The following is a 24,910-nucleotide window of genomic DNA, read 5'->3' as shown; positions in this document are numbered from 1 at the left end:
CCCTGCTTTGTCTCCAGCATTTATAATGGTGTTAACTACATAAAAACATGTTTTTAATTTATAAGGGGGGTCTCACTCAGAGCCTTTTTATGTGAAAGGGGTCAGTCACCAGTACAGAAGTTTGAGAACCACTGCAGTATATCATTCAGCTACACAGTACCAATAAAATGCCATCTTCCTCAGCTGACAAACCGTTCATGATTAGGGAGCTAGTGAAACAGTGTCGTGTTTCTAAGAACGTTTTTTAAAAAAGTATAAAATCTTGGTGATTTTCATTAATGGTGGTGGAGAGGCCCAGAGTGTGCTTTAGCATGTTTTAGAGGTGGACTTTGTGTTTGTGATGTCATGCCCCTTGCTAGCCAGTCTGGCAGGTGCTATATTAGGCATAGGTTCTGCATGTTACACTGGTTAAGTCCCTGAAACATAGCTGCTTTGAAGATCTTTGGATGAAAACTTCTGTAGAAGTGCAGAGTTACTATGTTTTTATGATTGTTTTTGTTGTTACTGGATTGAGTTCATTGGTGCTCCAGAGAAGAATGGTTGGGCCAGGCTATCCAACTCTTCTCACTTCTGCTGCCCCAGTGGAAAGTCTTGAGTTAGAAGAATATGTAAGATTCAAGTGAGCCTTTAAAGAGGTTCCCCTGTTATGTTGCATTACTCTCTCAGGTGGTTCTAGGGAGAGCAGCTACCATTGCTTTGGCAGTGTTGAGGCCTGCTACTGGAGTAAATTAGATGAATGTCTTCAGGCTGTGCTTTGGGGGGGGGGGGGAGAGAAAAGAAGAAACAGACTGAAAACAACTGAAGAAAAGAGACCCCATGATCTGCATTAGGAAAGAAAATCAGAGTTAAGCTGGGAAGGTACAAAAATGAGAGCCGTCATAAGTAGAATTGGTAAAAAGTACACAGTGAATGCGTTACTTGATTTTATTTGACAAATACTGTTTTTTGTATTATTTAAACAACTATAGAGCCAGTCGTGGCCTTTGGCAAACACATTGTTGGATAAAATACATATGTAATTAATCTAATGTATTTTAATGTTTTTCTGCTGTTTGGGCAGCCCTAGTAGGTACATTGTCAGACGGCTTCCATTTAATTACACACAAAAACGCTGTTAAAAACATTAAGGTTGCAGACCCAAGCACTCCAAAATTAGGAAATGCCAGCATTAAGGTTGCCTGTACAAGCTTACTTTGTTTTCCTTCAGTGTATGCATTATGATACTGTCTTTAATTACATGATCACAGATAATTTTTCCATAGGACCCATGCTTCATTTAGCGCACAGGATGGATAGTGCTCACTTAGTGAGCAGCTATTCAATATTTTTGTTTTCTCATTGTTCAGTGTGTGGCCCCAGGCCACAGCGCACTATTCAAAACCTGCTCTGAAGAAAGAATTATGAATTTCCTCATGGGCTTTTCTGTGATGCTCATCACTATAGTATTTGATTGCTTCACAACAATAATGCATTTATTTTCGTAACACTCCTGTGAGCTGAGCGGGATGATAGCCTCATTTTACAGATGGGTAACTGGGGCACAGAGAGATTATGGCCAAAAGTATCCACTAATTTTGAATGCTCAATTTGAGACAACCAGGAGCTGATTTTTCTGAGTATTTAGCATCATACAGCACTTCATTATATGTTCAAATCACGGCTCCCATTGACTCCATTTGCAGCTAAGAGTGCTCAGCACTTCTGCAAGTCAGACCCCAGGGTAGCAAGGCAGGCACCCAGAAAATGAGGAACATGAATGACCATTGAGAAAAGTTTGGTTTTAAGTGACCTGGCAACTCTGACACTGATAAAATCCAAGAGCCTCCTTTGTCTTCCTGCAGTTCCATGCCTCATTCACTACACATCTTCCAACTTCTGCAACAAATGAAGCATGGGTTCTCCAAACCACACTCTCCTGTTCTCTGAAAATATCTTCTCAATATGCAGTGCCAGTCAAAAAAAGCTAACAGAATGTTAGGAACCATTAGGAAAGAGAGAGATAAGACAGTAAATGCCACTGTGTAAATCCATGGTATTGAATACTGCATGCTCAAAAAAGAGATATTAGAATAGGAAAAGATACAGAGAAGGGCTCCACAAATGATTAGGGGTCTAGAAGAGCTTCCATGTGAGGAGAGATTAAAAAGACTGGGACTTTTCTGCTTGGAAAAGAGACAGCTAAGGGGGGATATGATAGACGTCTATAAAATCATGAATGATATGGAGAAAGTGAATGGGGAAATGTTCATTACCTCTTCACATACCACAAGAACTAGGGGTCACCCTTTTGAAATTAATAGGTAGCAGGTTTGAAACAAACAAAAGGAAGTACTTCTTCACACAACACACAGTTAGCTCTGTGGAACTTGTTACCAGGGGATGTTTTGAAGGGCAAAAGTATAACTGGGTTCAAAAAAGAATTAAAGTTCTTGGAGGATAGATTCATTAATGGCTATTAACCAAGATAGTCAAGGATGCAACCCCATGCTCTGGTTGTTCCTAAGCCTCTTACTGTCAGATGCTGGGGCTGTATGACAGGAAATGGATCACTTGATAATTGCCCTGTTCTGTTTATTCCCCCTAAACTGTCTGGCATTGGCCATTGTCGAAAGACAGCATACTGGGCTAGATGACAATACTGTGTCAGATCAATGGTCTGTTCTTATGTTCTCCTTTACTACACAACCCTGATTCATCCTCGGAGTGGGTCCATCCTGTGTTGCAGGGAGAGTCCTTTGTAAAAAATAGACTTTAATTACATGGTCCCATTCTATCACAATGCATAAGGGGGCCGAATTAAGATTGCATGGACAACCTTAATTCTGGCATTTTCTAACTTTGGAGTGCTTGATTTTGCTAGAGCTTTTCAAAGAAAAGGTTACCAGAATTGTTTTTAACACCGTAAACCTACCTGTTTTTCTCTAGTCTAGTTCTCTGACGTGGCTGAATTGTTTTGGCTACAATTTTCCAAAAAAAAAACAAAAAAAACCCCACCCTTGGGCCTGAGGCAGATATTATCTAGCATGGGAAATTTCAGCCCAGTGGTTAACATTTGGTGATGTTATAAGCAAATAAAAACACTTCTCTTTAAAAGGCCCTATCAGGGTAATAGGTGCTACCAGCCAGGCCTACAATATTCTTCAGAATGTAACATTTAAATACAGTACAGACTGTGTTTTTCCTTTTATGTTGCAGGGTTGTGGCTTTGAGGGAGCAAGCCCAGAACAGTTATTTTTTTAAAAAACTCTGGTTTGTAGGCTGATGCTGTGATAGTCAAAGGGGCCTGAGGGAAGTAGATGACCAGCTCCCATTGAATTTCAAAGGGATTTGGCTGCCCAACTTGCCTTTTGAAGCACTCAGTCTTAGTTGTTAGGTTAGTAGATGTCAGGTAAATTTGTCCAGCACCCCATGTAACTCATGAAGTAAAGCTGGTGTAAATGAGCATCTTCATTCTAAAGAAGGGAAGGCCCTCACTCCTGGCTGCAGCTTGGCTGCCAGCCCCCACTTTTGCCCCCTGTCTGTGGCTCTGCTCCCGGCCCGAGGGAGCATGGACACATTCCATTACTGGTAAGGGGCCACATGAGATGGAAAGTTTGGGTATCACTGCCCTACTGAATCCATTCCATTTCCATTGTGAAGCTGTACGCTTTTTTCCCATTATTTCACATTGTGTATGACATGACAAGTAGCTCGTATGAGTTTTACAGTCCTGCCTTATTCTCATCCAGTATGATATTTACACCATCCCACTGGGAGGGATCTTTCCTTTTTAGCTGTGACCTCAAACTTTGCTACTTCACCCAGATACAGAATTGCTACACCTGGCTACTTGGAATCCTACCTAGGTTCTTAACTTTAGATAATGTAATTTGTCTCAAGGAAGTCTAGAAGGCGCTATTGGAATCCTGCTAGCTTCTTTTTGGTTTTGGTTTTTTTGGAGTCCTGTCCATTGAAACGGGCACGTCTTTTAATTTGTTTTTTTGTAGGGATGGATTACCTTGAGTATGCTATCTATCTTCTCTTTTGAAACTGTTACTTTCCCTAAAAAAATCTATTAACCATCCCCAGTATTCAAGTGTACTTGGAGCTAATTGTGGTTTACCACACTTGTGTGAATGAAAAATTTGTCTTTACTCATTTACTGCAGAAGCATTTACTTATAGGGATTTTGTATGTATACCTTCAGATTAGACATCTCACTGCTTCATGGAATTTTAATTTGGTTTTAAATAAACTCAAGAACCATTTTGGGTGTAAACTATATTACTTTTTAAAGTGACTTTTCTGGTTAGTTCTATTTTGGCCAGACAGGTAGGTGAAATTCAGACGCCTTTTCTCCTGCTTGCAGTATTTCACAAAAATAAGCCACTCCTGTTTAATCTAAGAGATTGTTAGCCAAATTGGTCTACAAATTTCATCTCACATAGACTATTGCCCTTCCAATCTTACACTTTGAGATCTCATGCTTTGTTGGATGAGGCTTGGCTACATACACTGAATTTATCTGGGCAGGACTAAGCTTTTTTCATAGCTCATCTTGGTGGTTCATTGCATTTGGAGAGAACTCAAAGGGGGAGTCTGTTCATTCAGAGACAGGCCAAGTGGCTATTTCTGTGTATCCAGAGTAGTTATTCTTTATTCTCAGAGAGAACTTCAGGTCATTCTACAAGATGTGTGGCAGCCTCAGCAGCTTGTCTCTGTAAAAATATATATTTTCAAACCCCAAATTTGCAAGGTAGTCAAGTGGCATTTGAGCCATACTTTTATCCTGTATTTTCTTCCTCTGTTGAAATCAGATCAGATGCTCACTTCAGTCTCATCAATTAAATACTACTTAGCTCTCCTGTTATGAGTGTTGCTTCTGTAGGTTAATTCCTAGTAGAAAGAATTCCATAAAAGAAGAAGGAATTTTACTTATGACTCACTTGATTTGGAGGAGAGGAATCTACAGGCACAAATGTGAAAGTGGCATTTTAAAAATACTTTAAGCCTGAGCATAGTTTTTCATCTAAAGTATCTATGCTAAAATATTTGTGTAGAAATTTCTTGTGTAAAGTGTTTTCATGCATCAATAAGCAAAAACTTAATGTGAAAATACTGCGTTCTTTATACTGAAGGAGAGAGAATTTTGTCCATAGATGCTAGTATGTATGTTCTGATTTGTCTCATTGAAAAAAAAATTTGTTTTATGTTAGTATTATTAATAGATATCAAGAAACCTTAACCTTTTATGAACTGAGAGGATTGCTAGTGAGGTAAAATATTACCAAAAAAGGGTTTAGGACTGCTGTTTAATCAATTAAAAGTACTGTCTTAGGCTTTTAGCACACTGCTACCCTCTAGTGGAGCTATCCTGTATTAAAAAAAAGACAGTCCTATTTCCATTGGCTTGTCAAAAGGGCAGGGGTGGGAAATAAAGCAGAAAGGAGAGAAGAGAGGTAAGAATAGACTAGAACAAATTCTGATTCTGAAAACAGTAACAAGGGGTTGAGACTAGGGTCTCAGAAGTTTAAAGAATCTGATTCAAAGATCCCAGCCGTAAGACTAAGAGGGGAATTGAGTTGAATTGTTTTCCTTTGCCTTTAAGCAAAGAGAATTGACTAGGAGGGGAGAGGTATGTGCTCATGAAGTGTAGGTGTCATTCCAAACTGGAATGTAACTATTTCTTTGGACCTGCTCTCATTGCACATTCATATTTTAGTAATAATTTAGTAGGACTCAGTGATTTAAAAAAAAAAGTTATTCATTTTGCTCAGCCCACCCAGTAGAAAGTTTAAAACATCTACAAATGCTTTCCTGTTAAGATAAATTTATAAAATGCATTGAAAATACAATTTTAAAATCCGCATTTGAGCACGTTTCAGTTGTCTCACTGAAAGGGGCATGTTGTAACACTATTAGGGGAATACAGTGGTGGAGACTGGAGGGCAATTTTCAGTTCAGGTGGAGATTCATAAATGTATATTTAAAAAACACTGTCATTAATGCTAGAGGGCCTGCTTTGCATTTACATCAAACGCCCTTTAACACTAAGGCACCTGCCAAAAGCGGCGTAATCAGAATTGCTTTCAGAGTGTCTAGATTCTTGCCATACATGGTCTAGTGGTTCTCAACCTTTCCAGATTACTATACTCCTTTCAGGAGTCCAATTCATCTTGCGTACCCCCCAAGTTTCACCTCACTTAAAAACTACTTGCTTACAAAATCAGAAATAAAAATACAGAAGTGTCACCGCACACTATCACTGTGAAATAGCTGACTTTCTCATTTTTACCATATAATTATAAATCAACTGGAATATAAATATTGTACTTACATTTCAGTGTATAGTATATAGAGCAGTATAAACAAGTCACTATGAAATTTTAGTTTGTACTGACTTCACTAGTGCTTATTATGTAGCCTCTTATAAAACTAGGCAAATATCTAGATGAGTTGACGTACCCCTGGGAAGACCTCTGCGTATACCCCTGGTTGAGAGCCTCTGGTCTACAGAATTGTCCCTCTTATTATCCTCTTTTATATTGTGGTCCTTCCCCATGCTCATTTTCTCTGTAAATGTCAAACTTGTATTCTGAGAATTTGTTTGCAATGTTTAAAGTAAATGGGGAAAAGGATTGGACACAGGAGATAAGCTGACAGACCTGCTGTGCTCACTCTCCTGTCATATTATCATTAAGATTTTTAGATAGTCTGGATGTAGTGTTGAATTCCGTATGCAGTGCAAAAATTTGTTAATAGATTGTGGGGATTAAAAATTGAAAAAATCTAAGAAATTAAGCTGCTAGCACAACCAGGTTTTTGATTTCCAAAGGTTGAAAAACTTTTCTTAAGACCTACCCAAGAAAGGGAATGCAGTTGCTGTGAGGGGGATAATCGTTTGCAGGAGGATCTGAGCAATATCAGTGGGTTGGCAGTGTGAGATTTTGGGTTGCTCTGTGGTAGGCTTTGACCAAAAATGGGAATAATCATAGAAGAGCCAAATCCAGGGTAAAGAGTTTAAAAAATGGGAGTATAGAATGAGTCTTCAAGTCAATAATTTGGAGCCTAAATAACCTGATTATCAAAAGTGCTGAGCACCCAGCAGGTTCTGCTGGTTTTAATGGGAGCTCTGGGTATTCAGCTCTTATTTAGGTGATTAAATTGGCTTAGGTGTCTAACTTTAGGTTCTCATTTTAAAAATGTCGGCTCAGGATCCTTGTATGGAACTAAGAGATATAAAAATAGTAATGTTATACCATCGGTTGCAATGTGTTAGAAAAGTGAGGTGATAACTGACCGGGAGTGAAGTGAAGAAATACTGGCATGCAGAGTTGTGGAGATATCTGTGTTTTGGATGATTTAATGATTACATAAGAACGGTCATACTGGGTCACACCAAAGGTCCACCTAGCCCAGATCCTGTCTTCCGACAGTGGTCAATGCCAGGTGCTTCAGAGGGAATGAACAGAAGAGGTGATCCTATTGCCCATGTTGTGTTCTGGACCTAGAATTCCAAGTAGTAGTGATGTGATATAAGTCTTTAGATTTTTTATTTTATTTTATTTTTTTTTGCAGCTTTAGTGTATACATTTTGTAGTTGAAATTTATGAATGGATCATAGCATGTCCCAAAGCTTTCTATTTGCAAAAGTGGTGTATAAACATTTTTGAGTGCATAAATGTGTATGTAGTTAATATTTTAACAAAGCTTTAAAAATAACCCGCAAGCTGTGTTTTCATTTATATTCTCAATTAAGGGAAACCCAGGTATTTTTCCCAGAAAGAATACCCAATGAGTTCTTTCTTTCTCTTCTGTGTCATTTTGAAATATTTGTGAAGAAAACAGTTTTTAACACTAGAAAGTTTATTTTCCCACTTAAATCTGTGAATGAGTACTCTAAAGAGTTAAAAAGACCGTGATAACTTAAGGGTTCTTATTGTGACATAAGAAAGTGACAGAATTGTCTAAAAGCCTACAAGGGAAGAGTAATGGGTGGAATCGTTTGGTGATTGGAGGGAGGTGCATGTCTGGTGGGTAGAATAAACTGTCATTGAATGTTGAAGGAAGAGGAGCGAATGAAATTATGAACTGTTGGGGGGACTGGACTTAAAATTTAGAGGCGTGGGCAGAGCATTTGATGTGGTTCTCTATAAAGCTGGCTATTTTATATATTTTTCACTCTTCACTGTATTGAACTCTGAAGGTGGTGGTTATCTTTCTAACTGTACTAAGTGTTAAAGGTACTGACAGTAACCAACCTCTGGCATTAGTGTTCACTGATCATCAAACATCAGGATGTGAATTTATCTGACTGTATGTACCTGAAGTTGAAGAAAGTGGTAGGAAGCAAGCAAAATTGAGTGAACTAAAATAATGAAAACAGATGATTCTTCACAATCATTGTGTAAACATTATCAAAAGTTAAATAGCAATATTGAAAGGATTCTTGCTTGTCTCAAAAAGTGTAGGAAATAAGTTTCTTCAGCTCCTTCGAGATCAAATGTACCTACCACTGAATGGGATTTCATCTATTGAAGGAGAAAGTCAAAATATTCATGAGTTTGATACTGAGACATTGATACCATCATCTTCATTGAAATATAAGATATGATGAAACGCTTAAACACTGTTCCAGGCCACGAGCAGTTTAAAGAAATGATTGAAGCACTTTCCTATGGATATACTCTTCCAGACAGATTTAAATTCACAGGTCCACTAGTAGAATGTGGCAAGTGAAGAAATGAAGGAAAAATTAAAGGAAGAACTAAAAAAACCACTATTCATACTAATGCACAATGTCAAACAAATGACCAGATAATGGCTACAAGTATCCATATGGGGGAAATCCATTCCTATTTAGTCCTATTGATTCTGCGTCTAAAAAGAAAACCACAGAATGCTGTTTAAGTTGTTGAAGACCTCACTTGAGAGAAAAGTCTGACAAGGAGATCTTTGCCATTTGCTTAGACGATGAAAAGCTTCTGAAGTGTCGTTGTACTAAAATTCTGATGTATAGATGTTGAGTATGCTATTGAAACCTGATTGACCATGGAGTAACACCTAACAGAGCTCTAAAACAGACTGGAAATTCAAACGTTAGTCAGCAGGCACCATCATTCTTATGGATGATAGGATTGGTTGTCCCAGTTTTCCCAGTGGCTCCTGATGGAACTCCCAGGAAGAGGGTGTCTGCACTTGCAGCCGACTATGAAAAGCACGTACAAATTTGCACTGAGCATGAGAAGGACTTTGATCAACATATGGCACACATTTACACTAGATCCTTTCTATAGACTCCTGTAATTTACAAAAGCAATTGAAGGAAATTTAGAGATTTGACAGATTACAAGCAGATGACACTCCTGATGCAGTCTGTGACTTTATCTAATTAACAACAAAAAATTGAAACCACATGGATAACATCACAAAATGCTTAGGAGAAGCTATGAAACCTTTCCATGACATAGCCAGCGTGACTAATCCCAAATACAAAGTTAGAGCTCAGAATAAGGAAGAAACTGAAAAGTGACTGATGGAACATAATTCTGCTTTTTTTCTTCTTTCCGAGTGTTTTGAAATAGGAGATCCAGATGGCTATTGCAGATATGTTTTGTGAATATGATTTTGTCAAACTGTTGCATCAAAAAAACAGAACATTGTGGAAGTAAAATCACAAAAGACAGAGAATGATTTAATTCAGGATTTTGTCAGGTTTTTAAAAGACCTGCATTCTGGACTAGCTACATCATCACTTGACTATAGTTTTTAGCATCTTCAGATTGTTTTAGTCAACACTTCATTTCAGGCAGTGTTCTGAAAAAAATCAAATTACTAAAATTGTGTCTGTATTTAAAAGCACATACAAAAGATTGTACAGTAGAACCTCAGAGTTACAAACACCTCAGAAATGGAGGTTGTTCGTAACACTGAAATGTTCATAACTGAACAAAACGTTATGGTGGTTCGCTGAAGTTTACAACTGAACATTGACTTAATACAGCTTTGAAACTTTACTATGCAGAAGAAAAATGCTGCTTTCCCTTTATTTTTTAGTAGTCTATGTTTAACACAGTACTGTACTGTATTTGCTTTTTAAATTTTTTTTCTCTCTCTCTGCTACTGCCTGTTTGTGTACTAGCGGTTCCAGATGAGGTGTGTGGTTGACTGGTCAGCTCATAACTCTGAGGTTCTACTGTAGTCTTAACTAGTTAGTAAGCTAGTGATTTGATTGTGTTCTTGTGCTTCACTTGCAGAATTCAGGCTTTTCATTTTGGACCCTATGTGCCTTTTTATGTTTGAGGCGTAAATGTGCTTAGTCCTATAATATGTTTTATTTGCATAAAACCTTCCTCGGTTTTTCTCTGGTGTTGCGTTCAGGTGGAGGACAAATAGAGACAAGCCTGCTTTCTTTCAAAACGAAGTGCAATTACCACTGTTTATGAGCAATTTTCTTTGTTTACAGGTGTCAGCTGCGATGCATGTTTAAAAGGAAATTTTCGAGGTCGCAGATACAAGTGTTTAATTTGCTACGATTACGATCTGTGTGCATCCTGTTATGAAAGTGGTGCAACGACAACAAGGCATACAACTGACCATCCAATGCAGTGCATACTAACAAGGGTAGATTTTGGTAAGTGACATCTCATTGAAATTGTGGTGGTTATTTTGAAGTATATCTAAGCATAGTATGTATTGTCATTTTCTGTTTTATCAATGTGGGCTTTTGAGCAGCATCATTGAAAAACAAGTCTACAGAATTTAGCTTTTTCTTTTAAAAGCATTCTACTGAGGCTTGTCTTTGGTGGCAGCATATGAAACTTATTTCTTTAGAAGGTCTTTATTTCTGCTTTCTCTTCATTTGACTCTTAGGTTATCTGCTCAGATATTTGAATACATCTGTTAAGGACATCTATCAGCATAAAACAAACTGAATTTTATGACAAGTTATAGCAAGGCTAAATGGAAAAGTGAATACTCTGCTGTAAAGCAGGGGTGGCCAACCTGAGCCTGAGAAGGAGTCAGAATTTATCAATGTACATTGCCAGAGAGCCACAGTAATATATCAGAAGCCCCCTCATCAGCTCCCCCAACTCCCCTGCTCCCAGCACCTTCCATCCACTATCAGCCCCGCTGATCAGCGTCTCCCCCGCCCTCCCCGCACCTCCCGATCAGTTGTTTCATGGCATGCAGGAGGCTCTTAGGGGGAAGAGGAAGGAGCGAGGGCATGGTAGGCTCAGGGGAGGGGGCGGGAAGGGGTGGAGTAGGGGCAGGGCCTGTGGCAGAGCCAGAGGTTGAGCAGTGAGCACCTCCTGGCACATTGGAAAGTTGGCGCCTGTAGTGCCAGCCCCGGAGTCGGTGCCTAGACAAGGAGCTGCATCTTAACTTCTGAAAAGCCGCATGTGGCTTCAGAGCCCCAGGTTGGCCACCCTGGCTGTAAAGTGTCACTGGCTAGAATTAATGTAGTGACAAAGATGAGATGGGGAGGGCTGTTATCTTTGGTTGTTGCTCTGGGGTTGTTAACACATCAGTGGCAATGCTAGGTTGCTCCTGAATACTGGAAAATTAACATCAAGTCCTTTTGCTTGGAATACACTTGAGTACAACTATTCTAATTAAGTACAGAACCATTAAATATAAAGATTGGCTTCCGTTCCTTTGTTTCACAATCGTGATTCCATAGCACCTGTGACAGGGTCAGGCCAGATGGCTACAGGAAGAGTGATAGAAGGCAGATATATTAGCCCCAGGTTAAGTAGGTCTCTTTACCCTGGGTAAGGTAACAGGGAAGGTTCCAGAACAATCAGGAACTTTGTGGAAACAATTGAGGCAGACAGGCTGATTTGAACACCTGCAACCAATCAAGAAGCTGCTAGAATCAATTAAGGCAGGCTAATAAGGGCACCTGGGTTTAAAAAGGAGCTCACTTCAGTTTGTTATGCTTGCGGGGAGCTGGGAGCAGGAGGCGCAAGAAGCTGAGAGTGAGAAGGCGTACTACTGGAAGACTGAGAAGTACAAGCATTATCAGACATTGGGAGGAAGGTCCTGTGGTGAGAATAAAGAAGGTGTTGGGAGGAGGCCATGGGGAAGTAGCCCAAGGAGTTGTAGCTGTCACGCAGCTGTTACAGGAGCCACTGTAGACAGCTGCAGTCCAAAGTGCCCTGGGCTGGAACCCAGAATAGCGGGTGGGCCCGGGTTCCCTCCATCCCCCCAACTCCCTACTTGATACCGGAGGAGTTGAACTGGACTGTGGGTTCCACCAGAGGGGAAGGTCTCTGGCCTGTTCCCCGATCCACTAGGTGGATCAGCAGAGACTGCAGGGATTGTTAGTTTTCTTTTCCCCATGCTGGCCAGTGATAAGGCTAACTGCGTGAATGGCAGATTTGAGCCAGGAAAGTGGCCAAACTGAGGGCTGCCGTGAACCCCTGAGGCGAGAAAATCTGCCAGTAAGCTCAGGACCCACCAAGGCAGAGGAGGAACTTTGTCACAACTGGTGTGAGAAGTGGGATTCGAGCCCACGCCTCCATAAGGAGACCAGAAGGCCTACTATGATCTTCCTGAAGAAGCTGCAGCAGATTACCCCCAGCTGAAAGCAGAGATCCTGGCCAGATCTGGGGTAACAACTGCAGTGCGTGCCAGCGGTATCGCGAGTGGAGGTACCAGGAAAACAAAACCCCGCGGTCCCAATTGTTTGACCTCATCCATTTCACATGAAAGTGGTTGCGAACTGAGTCCCGGAGTCCGGAGGAGATACTAGAGGTTCTGGTCATTGACCGGTACATGAGAGGACTACCGCCAGACCTTCGTGCCTGGGTAAGCCAGAACAAACCCTCCACCTACAACGAGGTTGTTGCACTGGTAGAAAGGCGAAGGACGGTGAGGGAGCTGACCTGACCAGTTAAGGAAGAAGCACCCCGGGTTAAACTAGCAGCACCAAGCCCTAGAGCTCAGGTGAGTGGGCCACCAGGAGAGCCCAGGTGGAAAAAGAGAGGGGCTGAAGGCCCACCAGAAGCCACAAAGAGTCGGAGCACTGAGGGGGAAGAGGATCGTGATGTTAGACTGCCCAAACCAAGAGACCAGGGAACTCCTAGGTCTCCATACAGATGTTACGCTTGCGGGGAGTGGGGACACATAGCTGCACAGTGTCCCAATGCTGAGAAGCCGATGCAGTGTAACCTGGGGAACTGGGCAGACCCATGCTACCTAATTCACCTTGTGGGGGTCTCATTAACCCCACATATGTACACCAGACCAGTGAAGCTAAATGGGGTAGAGACCCCACTGGTTGATTCGGGGAGTGCTATCACACTTGTCTCGGGAAAGCACGTGAAGTGTAGTCAGCTGCTGTGGGCTAAGTGTATAGGGGTAACATGCATCCATGGGACAGTTGGTTATTACCCCGTGATCCCAGTAAAAATCGAGATTCAGGGGAACACTACTGAGGTAGCAGTAAGTGTCGTCCCTAAGCTCCCATACCTGGTGCTCATAGGGAGGGACTTCCCAGGGTTTGGAGACGTACTCCTGGTAGGGGAATTAGAGAAAGGGGAAAACCCTGAAGTCAGTGAGGCATCCACAGTAGACTGTCAACCCCCAATCTTCTCTGAAATATCCCCAGATTTGTTCTCCACTCCCAGACAGGGTAGAAAGTCAAAAAGGGAAAGGAAGGCAGCTAAGGCCTTGGGAACCCGAATACTGACCCAAAACCAGAGGGTTGCTTTCGTAGGTAGGCGGACCCGAGCAGCTGAAAAGGAGGCCACCCAGGAGGGAGAAGCACCCGAGTCTGACCCACACCCTAACGACTCTGAACCAGTAGAGGCAACAGAGACTGGCCCCCTAGATCTCGGGCCAATTACCCCTGGGAGAGGAAATTTTGGATGGGATCAGGCTGAAGACCCAAGGTACGACAACTTTAGGAAGGAGGTGACTGAAATAGATGGGGTCCCCGTGGAAGGGAAAACCCAGGGACCAGGACCCTACTTCATAATGAAGTGCGGAGGTACTGTGCATCCTGCCCAGACTGCCAGCTGCACAGTTCCCGTCCCCACTTGAGGGCACCTTTAGTACCCCTTCCCATCACAGAGGTCCCCTTCGAGCGAATAGCCACTGACCTAGTGGAACCCCTGGAGAAGACAGCCCTGGGCCACCAATATATACTTGTCGTTCTGGATTATGCTACTCGCTACCCAGAAGCTGTCCCCCTGCAGAAGACAGCCTCTAAAACAATAGCTAAAGAGTTGGTGGGGATCTTTGCCCGAGTGGGGATACCAAAGGAGATATTAATAGACCAAAGTACCCTATTTATGTCGAAGCTAATGAAGGACCTCTGTACGCTGCTCCATATCCATACCCTGAGAACTTCAGTCTATCATCTGCAGACCGATGGGCTGGTAGAAAGGTTTAACCGAACCCTCAAGGCAATGATAAGGAAAGTGGTAAGTCAGGACGGGAACGATTGGGACACCATACTACCCTACCTTATGTTTGCAATCTGGGAGGTACCTCAGGTCTCAACTGGGTTTTCCCCCTTTGAGTTATTATACGGACACCACCCCCGTGGCATACTAGATATCGCAAAAGAAATCTGGGAAGAGGAACCCAATGAGGGGAGAAATATAATTGACCATGTGTTGCAGATGCGAGAACGGATAGCCCGGGTCACCCCTATTGTACGGGAACATTTGGAAAAGGTGCATGAGGCCCAGCAAACCCATTACAATCGCCAGGCAAAAGTCCAACAGTTCCATCCACGGGATCGGGTGATAGTGTTGGTACCCACGGCAGAAAGCAAGCTTTTGGCCCAATGGCAGGGGCCCTATGAGGTGGTTGAACCCGTGGGGGAAGTAACCTACAAGGTGCGGCAGCCAGGACGCCGGAAACAAGAACAAATTTATCACATTAACCTCTTAAGGCCTTGGCACCAACAAGAGGTGTGTGTAGTGGCCCAAGAGACCCCGATCCAGGGAAATAACATGCAGGAGCAGATTAGGATATCCACTGATCTGACACCAAACCAGAAGAAGGACGTAACTGAGATGATCAACTGGTACCAGGATGTGTTTTCAACCAAACCAGGTCAGACCACAGAAGCATATCACCACATTATCACAGACCCTGGGGCAAAGGTAACTTTAAGGCCCTATCAGGTCCCAGCAGCAAAAAGGGAGGAGATCAAGGCAGAGGTAAAAAGGATGATGGAGCTGAGCGTCATCAGAGTCCCACAGTCAGTGATCAAGCCCGATAGTGTTGGTGCCCAAACCCGATGACACCACTAGGTTTTGTAATGACTTTCGCCAGCTGAATGAGAGATCCAGATTCAATGCATACCCCATGTCCAGAATCGATGAGTTAGTTGACCACCTGGGCAATGCCCGATTTTTTGACCACCTTTGATTTAACAAAGGGATACTGGCAGATTCCCCTTGCCAAAGATACGAAAGAAAAGACTGCATTCTCTACCCCAGAGGATCTGTTTCAATATACTCTTCTTCCTTTTGGACTGCATGGGGCACCTGCCACCTTCCAGCGTCTTATGGACAAGCTCCTATGGCCCCATACCAGTTATGCAGCGGCATATCTGGATGATGTGATTATTCATTTTACAGACAGATGCATCTGAAGTAGGATTGGGAGCTGTCCTATCGCAGATGGTCGGAGATGAAGAACACCCAATCCTCTACCTCAGCAGGAAACTCCTCCCGAAAGAGCAGAAGTATACCATGGTTGAAAGAGAGTGCCCAGCTGTGAAATGGGCCATGGAAACACTATGTTGTTACCTTCTGGGATGATGGTTTACCCTTGTGACCAACCATGCACCCCTCCAGTGGATGTAGCGAAATAAAAAGAACGCAAGGGTGACCAGATGGGGTTCCTGTCCCTACAACCTTTCCAATTCACCATACAACACCAGGCTGGAAGCCACTATGACGATGCAGATGGCTTGTCACGGGTACACTGCCTGTCCCAAGTTGCCCAACCCTGTGGTGTTGAGCAGAGGTGGGGGATATGTGACAGGGTCAGGCCAGATGGCTACAGGAGAGTGATAGAAGGCAGATGTATTAGCCCCAGGTTAAGTAGGTCCTTTTCCCTGAGTAAGGTAACAGGGAAGGTTCCAGAACAATCAGGAACTTTGTGGAAACAATTAAGGCAGACAGGCTGATTTGAACACCTGCAGCCAATCAAGAAGCTGCTAGAATCAATTAAGGCAGGCTAATAAGGGCACCTGGGTTTAAAAAGGAGCTCACTTCAGTTTGTTATGCTTGCGGGGAGCTGGGAGCAGGAGGCGCAAGAAGCTGAGAGTGAGAAGGCGTACTACTGGAAGACTGAGAAGTACAAGCATTATCAGACATTGGGAGGAAGGTCCTGTGGTGAGAATAAAGAAGGTGTTGGGAGGAGGCCATGGGGAAGTAGCCCAAGGAGTTGTAGCTGTCACGCAGCTGTTACAGGAGCCACTGTAGACAGCTGCAGTCCAAAGTGCCCTGGGCTGGAACCCGGAATAGCGGGTGGGCCCGGGTTCCCTCCATCCCCCCAACTCCCTACTTGATACCGGAGGAGTTGAACTGGACTGTGGGTTCCACCAGAGGGGAAGGTCTCTGGCCTGTTCCCCGATCCACTAGGTGGATCAGCAGAGACTGCAGGGATTGTTCTTTTTCTTTCCCCATGCTGGTCACTGATGAGGCTAACTGCGTGAATGGCAGTTTTGAGCCAGGAAAGTGGCCAAACTGAGGGCTGCCGTGAACCCCTGAGGCGAGAAAATCCACCAATAAGCACAGGACCAACCAAGGCAGAGGAGCAACTTAGTCACAAACCATATTTGAAATGCTACAGATATGGCTAAGGAGGTACTTTCATGTTCTTTGGATTAACTTTTTCAGGCTTGTTCTAAACCTTCAGCGTAAATTTTGTATAATTTGATGATATTCCACTTGGCTGTTATCCATTATCTAAACATGAAAAATCACCCAGCAAGAAAGTAGTGGAAACATGGTGAAAGTAGGAAAGAAAATACTCCTGTAGGGAGAAAGTTCAGCCACATTTTTTAAAAAAAAAAAAAGCCTTAGGGGCACTGAGTTCTGCTACATTTCTGCCTGCAAATGCAGCAACATAGAAAACATGAGAAGTGAATGTCTTTGTAGCCAGTGGAAGAACGTGCAGGAAATGAAAGAATAAAGGATGCTAGGGAAAATGTCTGTTGAAGTAAAGGTTACAGGGTGGTAGCCCAGCAATAAACTGGTGCTACTTCCTGGGATCTGTCTTCAGGGACATTTGAACACAGTTGTTTTAAAAAATTAAAAAATCAAAAAATCAGTCACTTACTGTGACCAGAGTCCTAGTGGGGGACAGCTGAGGTCACTCAGTTAAGGTGAACCCCAAAGAATGGGGCAGAGAATCCCCAAGCCAGCACAAAACAGCTTCTTTATTACCTTCTGGTTACTCAGAAGTCCAAACAACACAGTTCCCTTAAAGTGATCCAGCCTCAGACCTCCATCCAGATACCTAAGTCAAATATGATGTCTGAAAATCTTATTTCATCATATAAAATAAAAGGATCGGACACATTACCTCCCAGGTTAATCAATGTTTCAAATCTACCCAAATAAACACTATAGCAAATTCTTATTAACTACACTAAAATTTATTAAAACCAACAGAGAGAGAGTGTGGTTAAAAGATCAATATACATACAGACATAGGCTCAATTCATTGAGGTGCATATTCAGAGCAGAGATGTTGAGCTCTGTAGTTGCAAAGAGTTCTTTCAGAAATAGTTCATAAGCTATAGTCCAATGTCCAGATAGCCTATTCAGGGCATACCAGCATAACTGGAACGTCAGGTCTTGCGACTCAAACTTCCCCTGATGAAGCTGAAGCAGATCTGAGATGACAGAATCAGACCCAAGGATCTTTTATATAATTTCAGGTCTTTTGGCAAGTTGGAGTTCAAAAGGTAATTGGCATGACTTTGAAGGAGGTCCATCACCGGTACTTAGCATTTTTCATCCATAGATCTGAAAGTGCTTTACAAAGGAGAAAAGTACTATAGCTGTTTTACAGATGGGGGAACTGAAGCACAGAAATGAAGTGATTTGACCAAGATTTCCCAACTGCCAGTGGCAGAGCTGGAAAATAAAACCCAAGTCTACTGAGTCCCTGTCCAGAGCTCTAGTCTTAGGTCACACTGCCATGTGAGATGTTCACAAGGTCTTGCACAACTTCAAACTTTTGACAGACAAGCCATACATATCATTAATGAAAAATAAAGACTTGGATACGGTGCTCTTAGATGTCAGGGATTGCTTATGCATTTGAAATTAATGTATTGCAGACTATACACCTGACACCTTTATGGAGGAACCCTACTGATCATCCAGATTTTCCAGAGGCTCAGGATGATCTAGAAGCCCACATGAGAGGCATCAGAACTGAATAAGATAGACAGTAGTGCTGATTCACTATGTTCAAATTTATAAAGTCTGGTTGTCCCTTTTACTGTTCAGAGGTCCCACAGGCAACCTGGAACTTCTTTTCAGTGAGAAGGGAACTCTCTGAAGCTGAAGATCTGATCACCTATGGCAATTGTGCGGGGAGGGATAGCTCAGTGGTTTGAGCATTGGCCTGCTAAACCCAGGGTTGTGAGTTCAATCCTTGAGGGGGCCATTTAGGGATCTAGGGCAAAAATTGGGGATTGGTCCTGCTTTGAGCAGAGGGTTGAACTAGATGACCTCCTGAGGTCCCTTCCAACCCCTGATAGTCTATGATTCTAATTGTATTGTAGTTCTTCAGTCCTTACAGGATGACATTGGTAAGGAAGCTTGATGGACGCCAGAGCCTTAAAATGCTGAGAGCAAGTCCAGCCATCTGTGTGCTGGCCCAGCATAGGGCAAGGACTTGAAATAGAAGGTAGAATCATATAGATCTTGAAAGATACAGCTGAAAGAATCTCTTATTTCCTGAGAGGTCTCAGAAGATAACACTAGACCTGTGTAAAGGAGGAGGATGTGCATATCTAGTAACAGGTTTCAGAGTAACAGCCGTGTTAATCTGTATTCGCAAAAAGAAAAGGAGTACTTGTGGCACCTTAGAGACTAACCAATTTATTTGAGCATGAGCTTTCGTGAGCTACAGCTCACTTCATCGGATGCATACTAACCAATTTATTTGAGCATGAGCTTTCGTGAGCTACAGCTCACGAAAGCTCATGCTCAAATAAATTGGTTAGTCTCTAAGGTGCCACAAGTACTCCTTTTCTTTTTGCATATCTAGTAGTTATTGGCTATTTTTTAGATTGTAGAAATTCTGCTTCTTACTAGATCTTACAGGTCATAGAGTAGTACAAGACATATTTCCTCATTTTGGCATTCCAGAAGAGAGAATCACCACCCATCAAGGACTTGTCTACAGAGCTGTAGTGTTTCAGTGTAGACACTGTCTGTGCCAGGGGAAGGGTTCTTCGTCAGCATAGGTATTCCATCTCCTCGAGAGCTGGAAGCTAGGTCGATGGAAGCATTCTTCTGTCAGTTTAGCTCAATCTACACCAGAGTTTAGGTCAGCTTAACTATGTTGCTCAGGAGTGTTAATTTTTCACACCCCTGAATGACGGAGCTGGGTCATTTACCTTTTAGCCACTATTTACTAGCTCTCAATTCCAAGCTTTCAGGATGCATTGTGATTTCAAGCATGTTAATTCCACCCAACTCCCACCCCATCTAAACCCAAGGGAATGGACTTGCAGAGAGAGAGGTATAAATTCTTAATAGAATTCTACAAGAAGATGATCTCTCATTAACTGTGCTGAGCTGTAGGGTAACTGTCACATCAATCACCAGAGTAATCTCAGCTCAGATGCGTATGGGGCAACAGATCCAAACAATCCTGCCATCCTTCGAGACAAACGTTTATGCTAAGTGTCTCTGCTTAAAGAATGTGAGGCTTAGGCCATGTCTATATGTGCAGCACTTCAGCAGCACAGCTGTGCCCATGCAGCACGTCTGGTGAAGACACACTATGCTGTTGGCATAATAAAACCACCTCGGGGAGCAGCAGAAGCTATGTCAGTGGGAGAAGGTCTCCTACCAACATAGCACTGTGTACATTTATGTTTTATCACACCCCTGAAAGACTCAAATTATGCCAACATAGGCTGTAGTGTAGACAACGCCTTAGAGATACAAAACTCTAAGAAGTCTCAGGCTTCAGTGACTGGATTTCAGCGTGAAGCTTACCCAAGCTAAAACCAGAAGAACAGAAACTGATAAAACAAGAAAAATACTGAACAATACTAGCTGTTGCCAGTGGACATAGCTGTACCCAGAGACCCTCCTACACGAATGAAATTGATCGCTGATGAGTATAGAAGAAAGTAGCAACATCTTCAACTGGTTCTAAATCTAGTTGTTGGCATATGACTCTAGTAGCAGTGGTACTTGCACCAGAGCTTTAGTGAGAAGCGATAACCCTGTTAAGAACAATCCTAAAGTTGAATAAGAGTCTGTTCCTTTTGGGGTTTGATTATTTATATTAATCAAGTGGACAAGTCCTTCTCCAGCCACAAGATTAGATTTGGGGGTGTGGTGAATCTTCATTGCTAAATATTTTTGTTACAGATAGTGGTCTCTGTCTCTCTCTCTCACTCACACACTCACACACACACACACACACACACACACACACACGAGTAAAGATGTAAGGGCATGTACGTTTCTTCTTTAGGGCTGTAAGAGGAAGCCAGACAAGAGGACGGGGAAAGTTTTAGCCAAAAACTCTGCTGTGAAGTAGGAAGTATGTCTGTAGGGATAACACTGCCTTATTCTAATAAAGCTCCTTAAGATAAGTGTGAGAAGAAAGTTACTTTTTTGATCCTTTGGGTCAAATGTCAATGTAATAATCTGACAACTAACCTCATACTGGTATCTGTTCAGTGGCAAAATTTTAATTTACATGCACGTTTCTTTGCAACACTCATAGAAAAATAACTAAGAAAAAGAAAATAAAATGTAAATTTCCCCTATGTCCTGTGGGTCAGTCCAGACAAAGTATTATGTTGTCTTACCGGTAGACAAAGGGAAGAAAATGTCACTTTGTTTGTTTGTTTGTTTGTTTGGTTTTTTTTACATTAGTCCATTATAGCAAGACTGGTTTTGTCTGAGCAATCCTATGGTCTGTCTACATAGCAACTAGACATCTGCAGTTGGCCCATGCCAGCCAACTCGGATTCAGGGCTTGGGCTGCGGGGCTGTTTCGCTGCAGTGTGGACTTCTGGGCTTGGGCTGGAGCCTGGGCTCGGGGACCCACCCATCTCCCACGGGAGGGCTGAGATTCATGATTGGGCTGCATTAGACAGTCTTGAAGGATGAGGGTTGGAAGCTTGGCATTCGTGCTGAATCTCTTATCTCAGTACTTTCCCTGTTTGTGTCAGGACATGGGATACTATTGCTGGAGTTTTCACTGTGTGGACACAGCTGTGGCATGTAGGGGAGATTTTGGTTTTTCCTAACCTCAGATAGGTCCAGATACCCAGGTCTGAGTTAGCTCAACTGAAAAGCTGGGAATTGTCCCTCAGTTCCCTCCCTCTTGTTTTTAAATACTTCGATTTTGAAATTTGTTTTGTAGATGGCAGCTGTAACAAGCAAGCATATCTTATATCCTTATTTTTTCACTTACATCCTGCTACCTGTGGGAAGAGTTTTGCGTGGACTTCCCTTTTTTTCCACTACACTTTGCCCTTCTGATTAATTTACTGTTCGTGTTTTTGTTTAATGATTTGTAGCAAGATCTGTGTACAGTGTGTTACTACTTCGGAAGTTTCTGGAACTGGATTGATAAACTGGAAGCAGCCCTTATAGATGAGTCTGACATAAAATTTGTTTGTGTGGGAGGGAGGAAAGGGAAGGAGTTCCCTGTCATTCAGTCAGTAGATGGATATTTATCCACTGTCTGGGAAGACCTACCAAAAGTTAGAAGTAATCAAACTAGCATGTAAGGAAACAATTGTTAATGCCATTGATTTGAGCTTGTTTGATGGTATTTCAAAGTTCCTATAGGACTCCAGAATATTTTGCATGTCCGCCTGCTGAAGTGCTGAACCTTAAATGACATCACCGTACTCTGTGAACTCATGAACTCAGTAAAGTGAAAGCAATAGGACTAGTTAAGGAGGAAAGAAGATTACATTTGGATTTTTCTGAATTTTTTTGAAAATTGGAATCTGTCCCTTTTGTTTACCTCTTATATCTAAAATCTTTATGTAGTTTCCTAGACGTGCAAAATTATTAGGACCAAAAAGAGAACTCTGGTTTACACTTTCACATCACTGCCCTGCAGAGTCCTGTTGTTGGAGGAGTTGCATGTCTAACCATAAAACCACTGACCATTTATAAGCAGTAGTCCAGATCCCTTGAGCTCCACATTCTGAGCACTAAGGGTATAATTACCCCCTCTGCAGCCTGAACTCCTCTCTGGCCATCTAGTGGAGTAGCCATAGAGCCAAGCTAACCATAATAGAGGTAGCTTTAATACAAACACAAAACATTTAGTTTAATTTTTGTAATTTTTCTGCTATTTATGTCAACTTTTTGCTGTTTATGGGGTCACCTTGAACTTTACTCAAAATGGTGGCGATATTTCTCTAGTCCTGCAAAGTTCTGCAATGCAGATGAGCATAAAAACTTGCACGTGTTCTCAGAGAGCCCAGAGCCTTAAGAAGGCTCAGGGCTTTCATTCCTAGTGTTTCCTTATTCCAAAAGGAAACTTTGTGGCCTTTGTTCTGCATCTCTCAGTATTGAACAGATTATTTCTGGGCACCATAATCCCTGCTTTCAGCTCTCACAATGGATATGGTGAATTTTAATCTTCAGAATGCCTACTTCCTCACCTCAAAAAGGTTAAAGCACACGTACCTCAGGTTCATGGAAGGCAGCAACCGCTACCAGACAGAAGTACTAACTTTTGGGTTAGAAGCAGCCGCATACTTTGCTGTGGTTGTGCCTCATCAGCAGCATCGGGGCCTGCAGATGGAGAGAGATCTTACGATAGTTCCCCTTGTTCCCCATTCTAACTTCCATAGGGGTCACATTAGATTTCACAAGGCTCTAGCTTGGTTGCTAGAAGACCGGTTCCAATATGTCTTCTAGTCAGTGGGTTTAGCCAGATGCAGGGTAGAAGTGAAGTTTTATTTGATACCTTGGCCTGATGGCAGTCTGTGTCTTTGTGACTCTTTCTGAGATGGTTGAATCTGGTGGACCAACCAAATAGTCACAGTTTGAATGTGATGGCATTTCCTCTCCAGCAAGGATAAGTCCCTGTAGTGCAGAGGTGGGCAAACTGTGACCCGTGGGCCACATCTGGCCTGCAGGACCCTCCTGCCCGGCCCCTGAGCTCCTAGAATCATAGAATATCAGGGTTGGAAGGGACCCCAGAAGGTCATCTAGTCCAACCCCCTGCTCGAAGCAGGACCAATTCCCAGTTAAATCATCCCAGCCAGGGCTTTGTCAAGCCTGACCTTAAAAACCTCTAAGGAAGGAGATTCTACCACCTCCCTAGGTAACGCATTCCAGTGTTTCACCACCCTCTTAGTGAAAAAGTTTTTCCTAATATCCAACCTAAATCTCCCCCACTGCAACTTGAGACCATTACTCCTCGTTCTGTCATCTGCTACCATTGAGAACAGTCTAGAGCCATCCTCTTTGGAACCCCCTTTCAGGTAGTTGAAAGCAGCTATCAAATCCCCCCTCATTCTTCTCTTCTGCAGGCTAAACAATCCCAGCTCCCTCAGCCTCTCCTCATAACTCATGTGTTCCAGACCCCTAATCATTTTTGTTGCCCTTCGCTGGACTCTCTCCAATTTATCCACATCCTTCTTGTAGTGTGGGGCCCAAAACTGGACACAGTCCTGCAGATGAGGCCTCACCAATGTCGAATAGAGGGGAACGATCACGTCCCTCGATCTGCTCGCTATGCCCCTACTTATACATCCCAAAATGCCATTGGCCTTCTTGGCAACAAGGGCACACTGCTGACTCATATCCAGCTTCTCATCTACTGTCACCCCTAGGTCCTTTTCCGCAGAACTGCTGCCTAGCCATTCGGCCCCTAGTCTGTAGCGGTGCATTGGATTCTTCCGTCCTAAGTGCAGGACCCTGCACTTATCCTTATTGAACCTCATCAGATTTCTTTTGGCCCAAACCTCCAATTTGTCTAGGTCCTTCTGTATCCTATCCCTCCCCTCCAGCGTATCTACCACTCCTCCCAGTTTAGTATCATCCGCAAATTTGCTGAGAGTGCAATCCACACCATCCTCCAGATCATTTATGAAGATATTGAACAAAACCGGCCCCAGGACCGACCCCTGGGGCACTCCACTTGACACCGGCTGCCAACTAGACATGGAGCCATTGATCATTACCCGTTGAGCCCGACAATCTAGCCAGCTTTCTACCCACCTTATAGTGCATTCATCCAGCCCATACTTCCTTAACTTGCTGACAAGAATACTGTGGGAGACCGTGTCAAAAGCTTTGCTAAAGTCAAGAAACAATACATCCACTGCTTTCCCTTCATCCACAGAACCAGTAATCTCATCATAAAAGGCGATTAGATTAGTCAGGCATGACCTTCCCTTGGTGAATCCATGCTGGCTGTTCCTGATCACTTTCCTCTCATGCAAGTGCTTCAGGATTGATTCTTTGAGGACCTGCTCCATGATTTTTCCAGGGACTGAAGTGAGGCTGACTGGCCTGTAGTTCCCAGGATCCTCCTTCTTCCCTTTTTTAAAGATTGGCACTACATTAACCTTTTTCCAGTCATCCGGGACTTCCCCCATTCGCCACGAATTTTCAAAGATAATGGCCAATGGCTCTGCAATCACAGCCGCCAATTCGTTCAGCACTCTCGGATGCAACTCGTCCGGCCCCATGGACTTGTGCACGTCCAACTTTTC

At 42.9% G+C, this 24,910-nt stretch overlaps 1 protein-coding gene across 2 annotated transcripts in view; it reads left to right on the top strand.

The window, feature by feature from the left end:
- The window catches only part of KCMF1 (potassium channel modulatory factor 1), a 68,085-nt gene that overhangs the window by 17,732 nt on the left and 25,443 nt on the right, over nt 1–24,910 (top strand). For both annotated transcript variants that reach the window (XM_073345912.1, XM_073345911.1), the window contains exon 2: nt 10,445–10,612. In XM_073345912.1, coding sequence (XP_073202013.1) covers nt 10,445–10,612 — 168 coding nt within the window. The remainder of the gene's footprint in view (nt 1–10,444; nt 10,613–24,910) is intronic.

Source organism: Lepidochelys kempii, chromosome 5, assembly GCF_965140265.1.
Source record: "Lepidochelys kempii isolate rLepKem1 chromosome 5, rLepKem1.hap2, whole genome shotgun sequence".
In the NCBI taxonomy this organism is placed as follows: Eukaryota; Metazoa; Chordata; order Testudines; family Cheloniidae; genus Lepidochelys; species Lepidochelys kempii.
The sequence above is the reverse complement of the archived record's forward strand: the minus strand, read 5'-3'. Positions and strand labels throughout refer to the sequence as shown.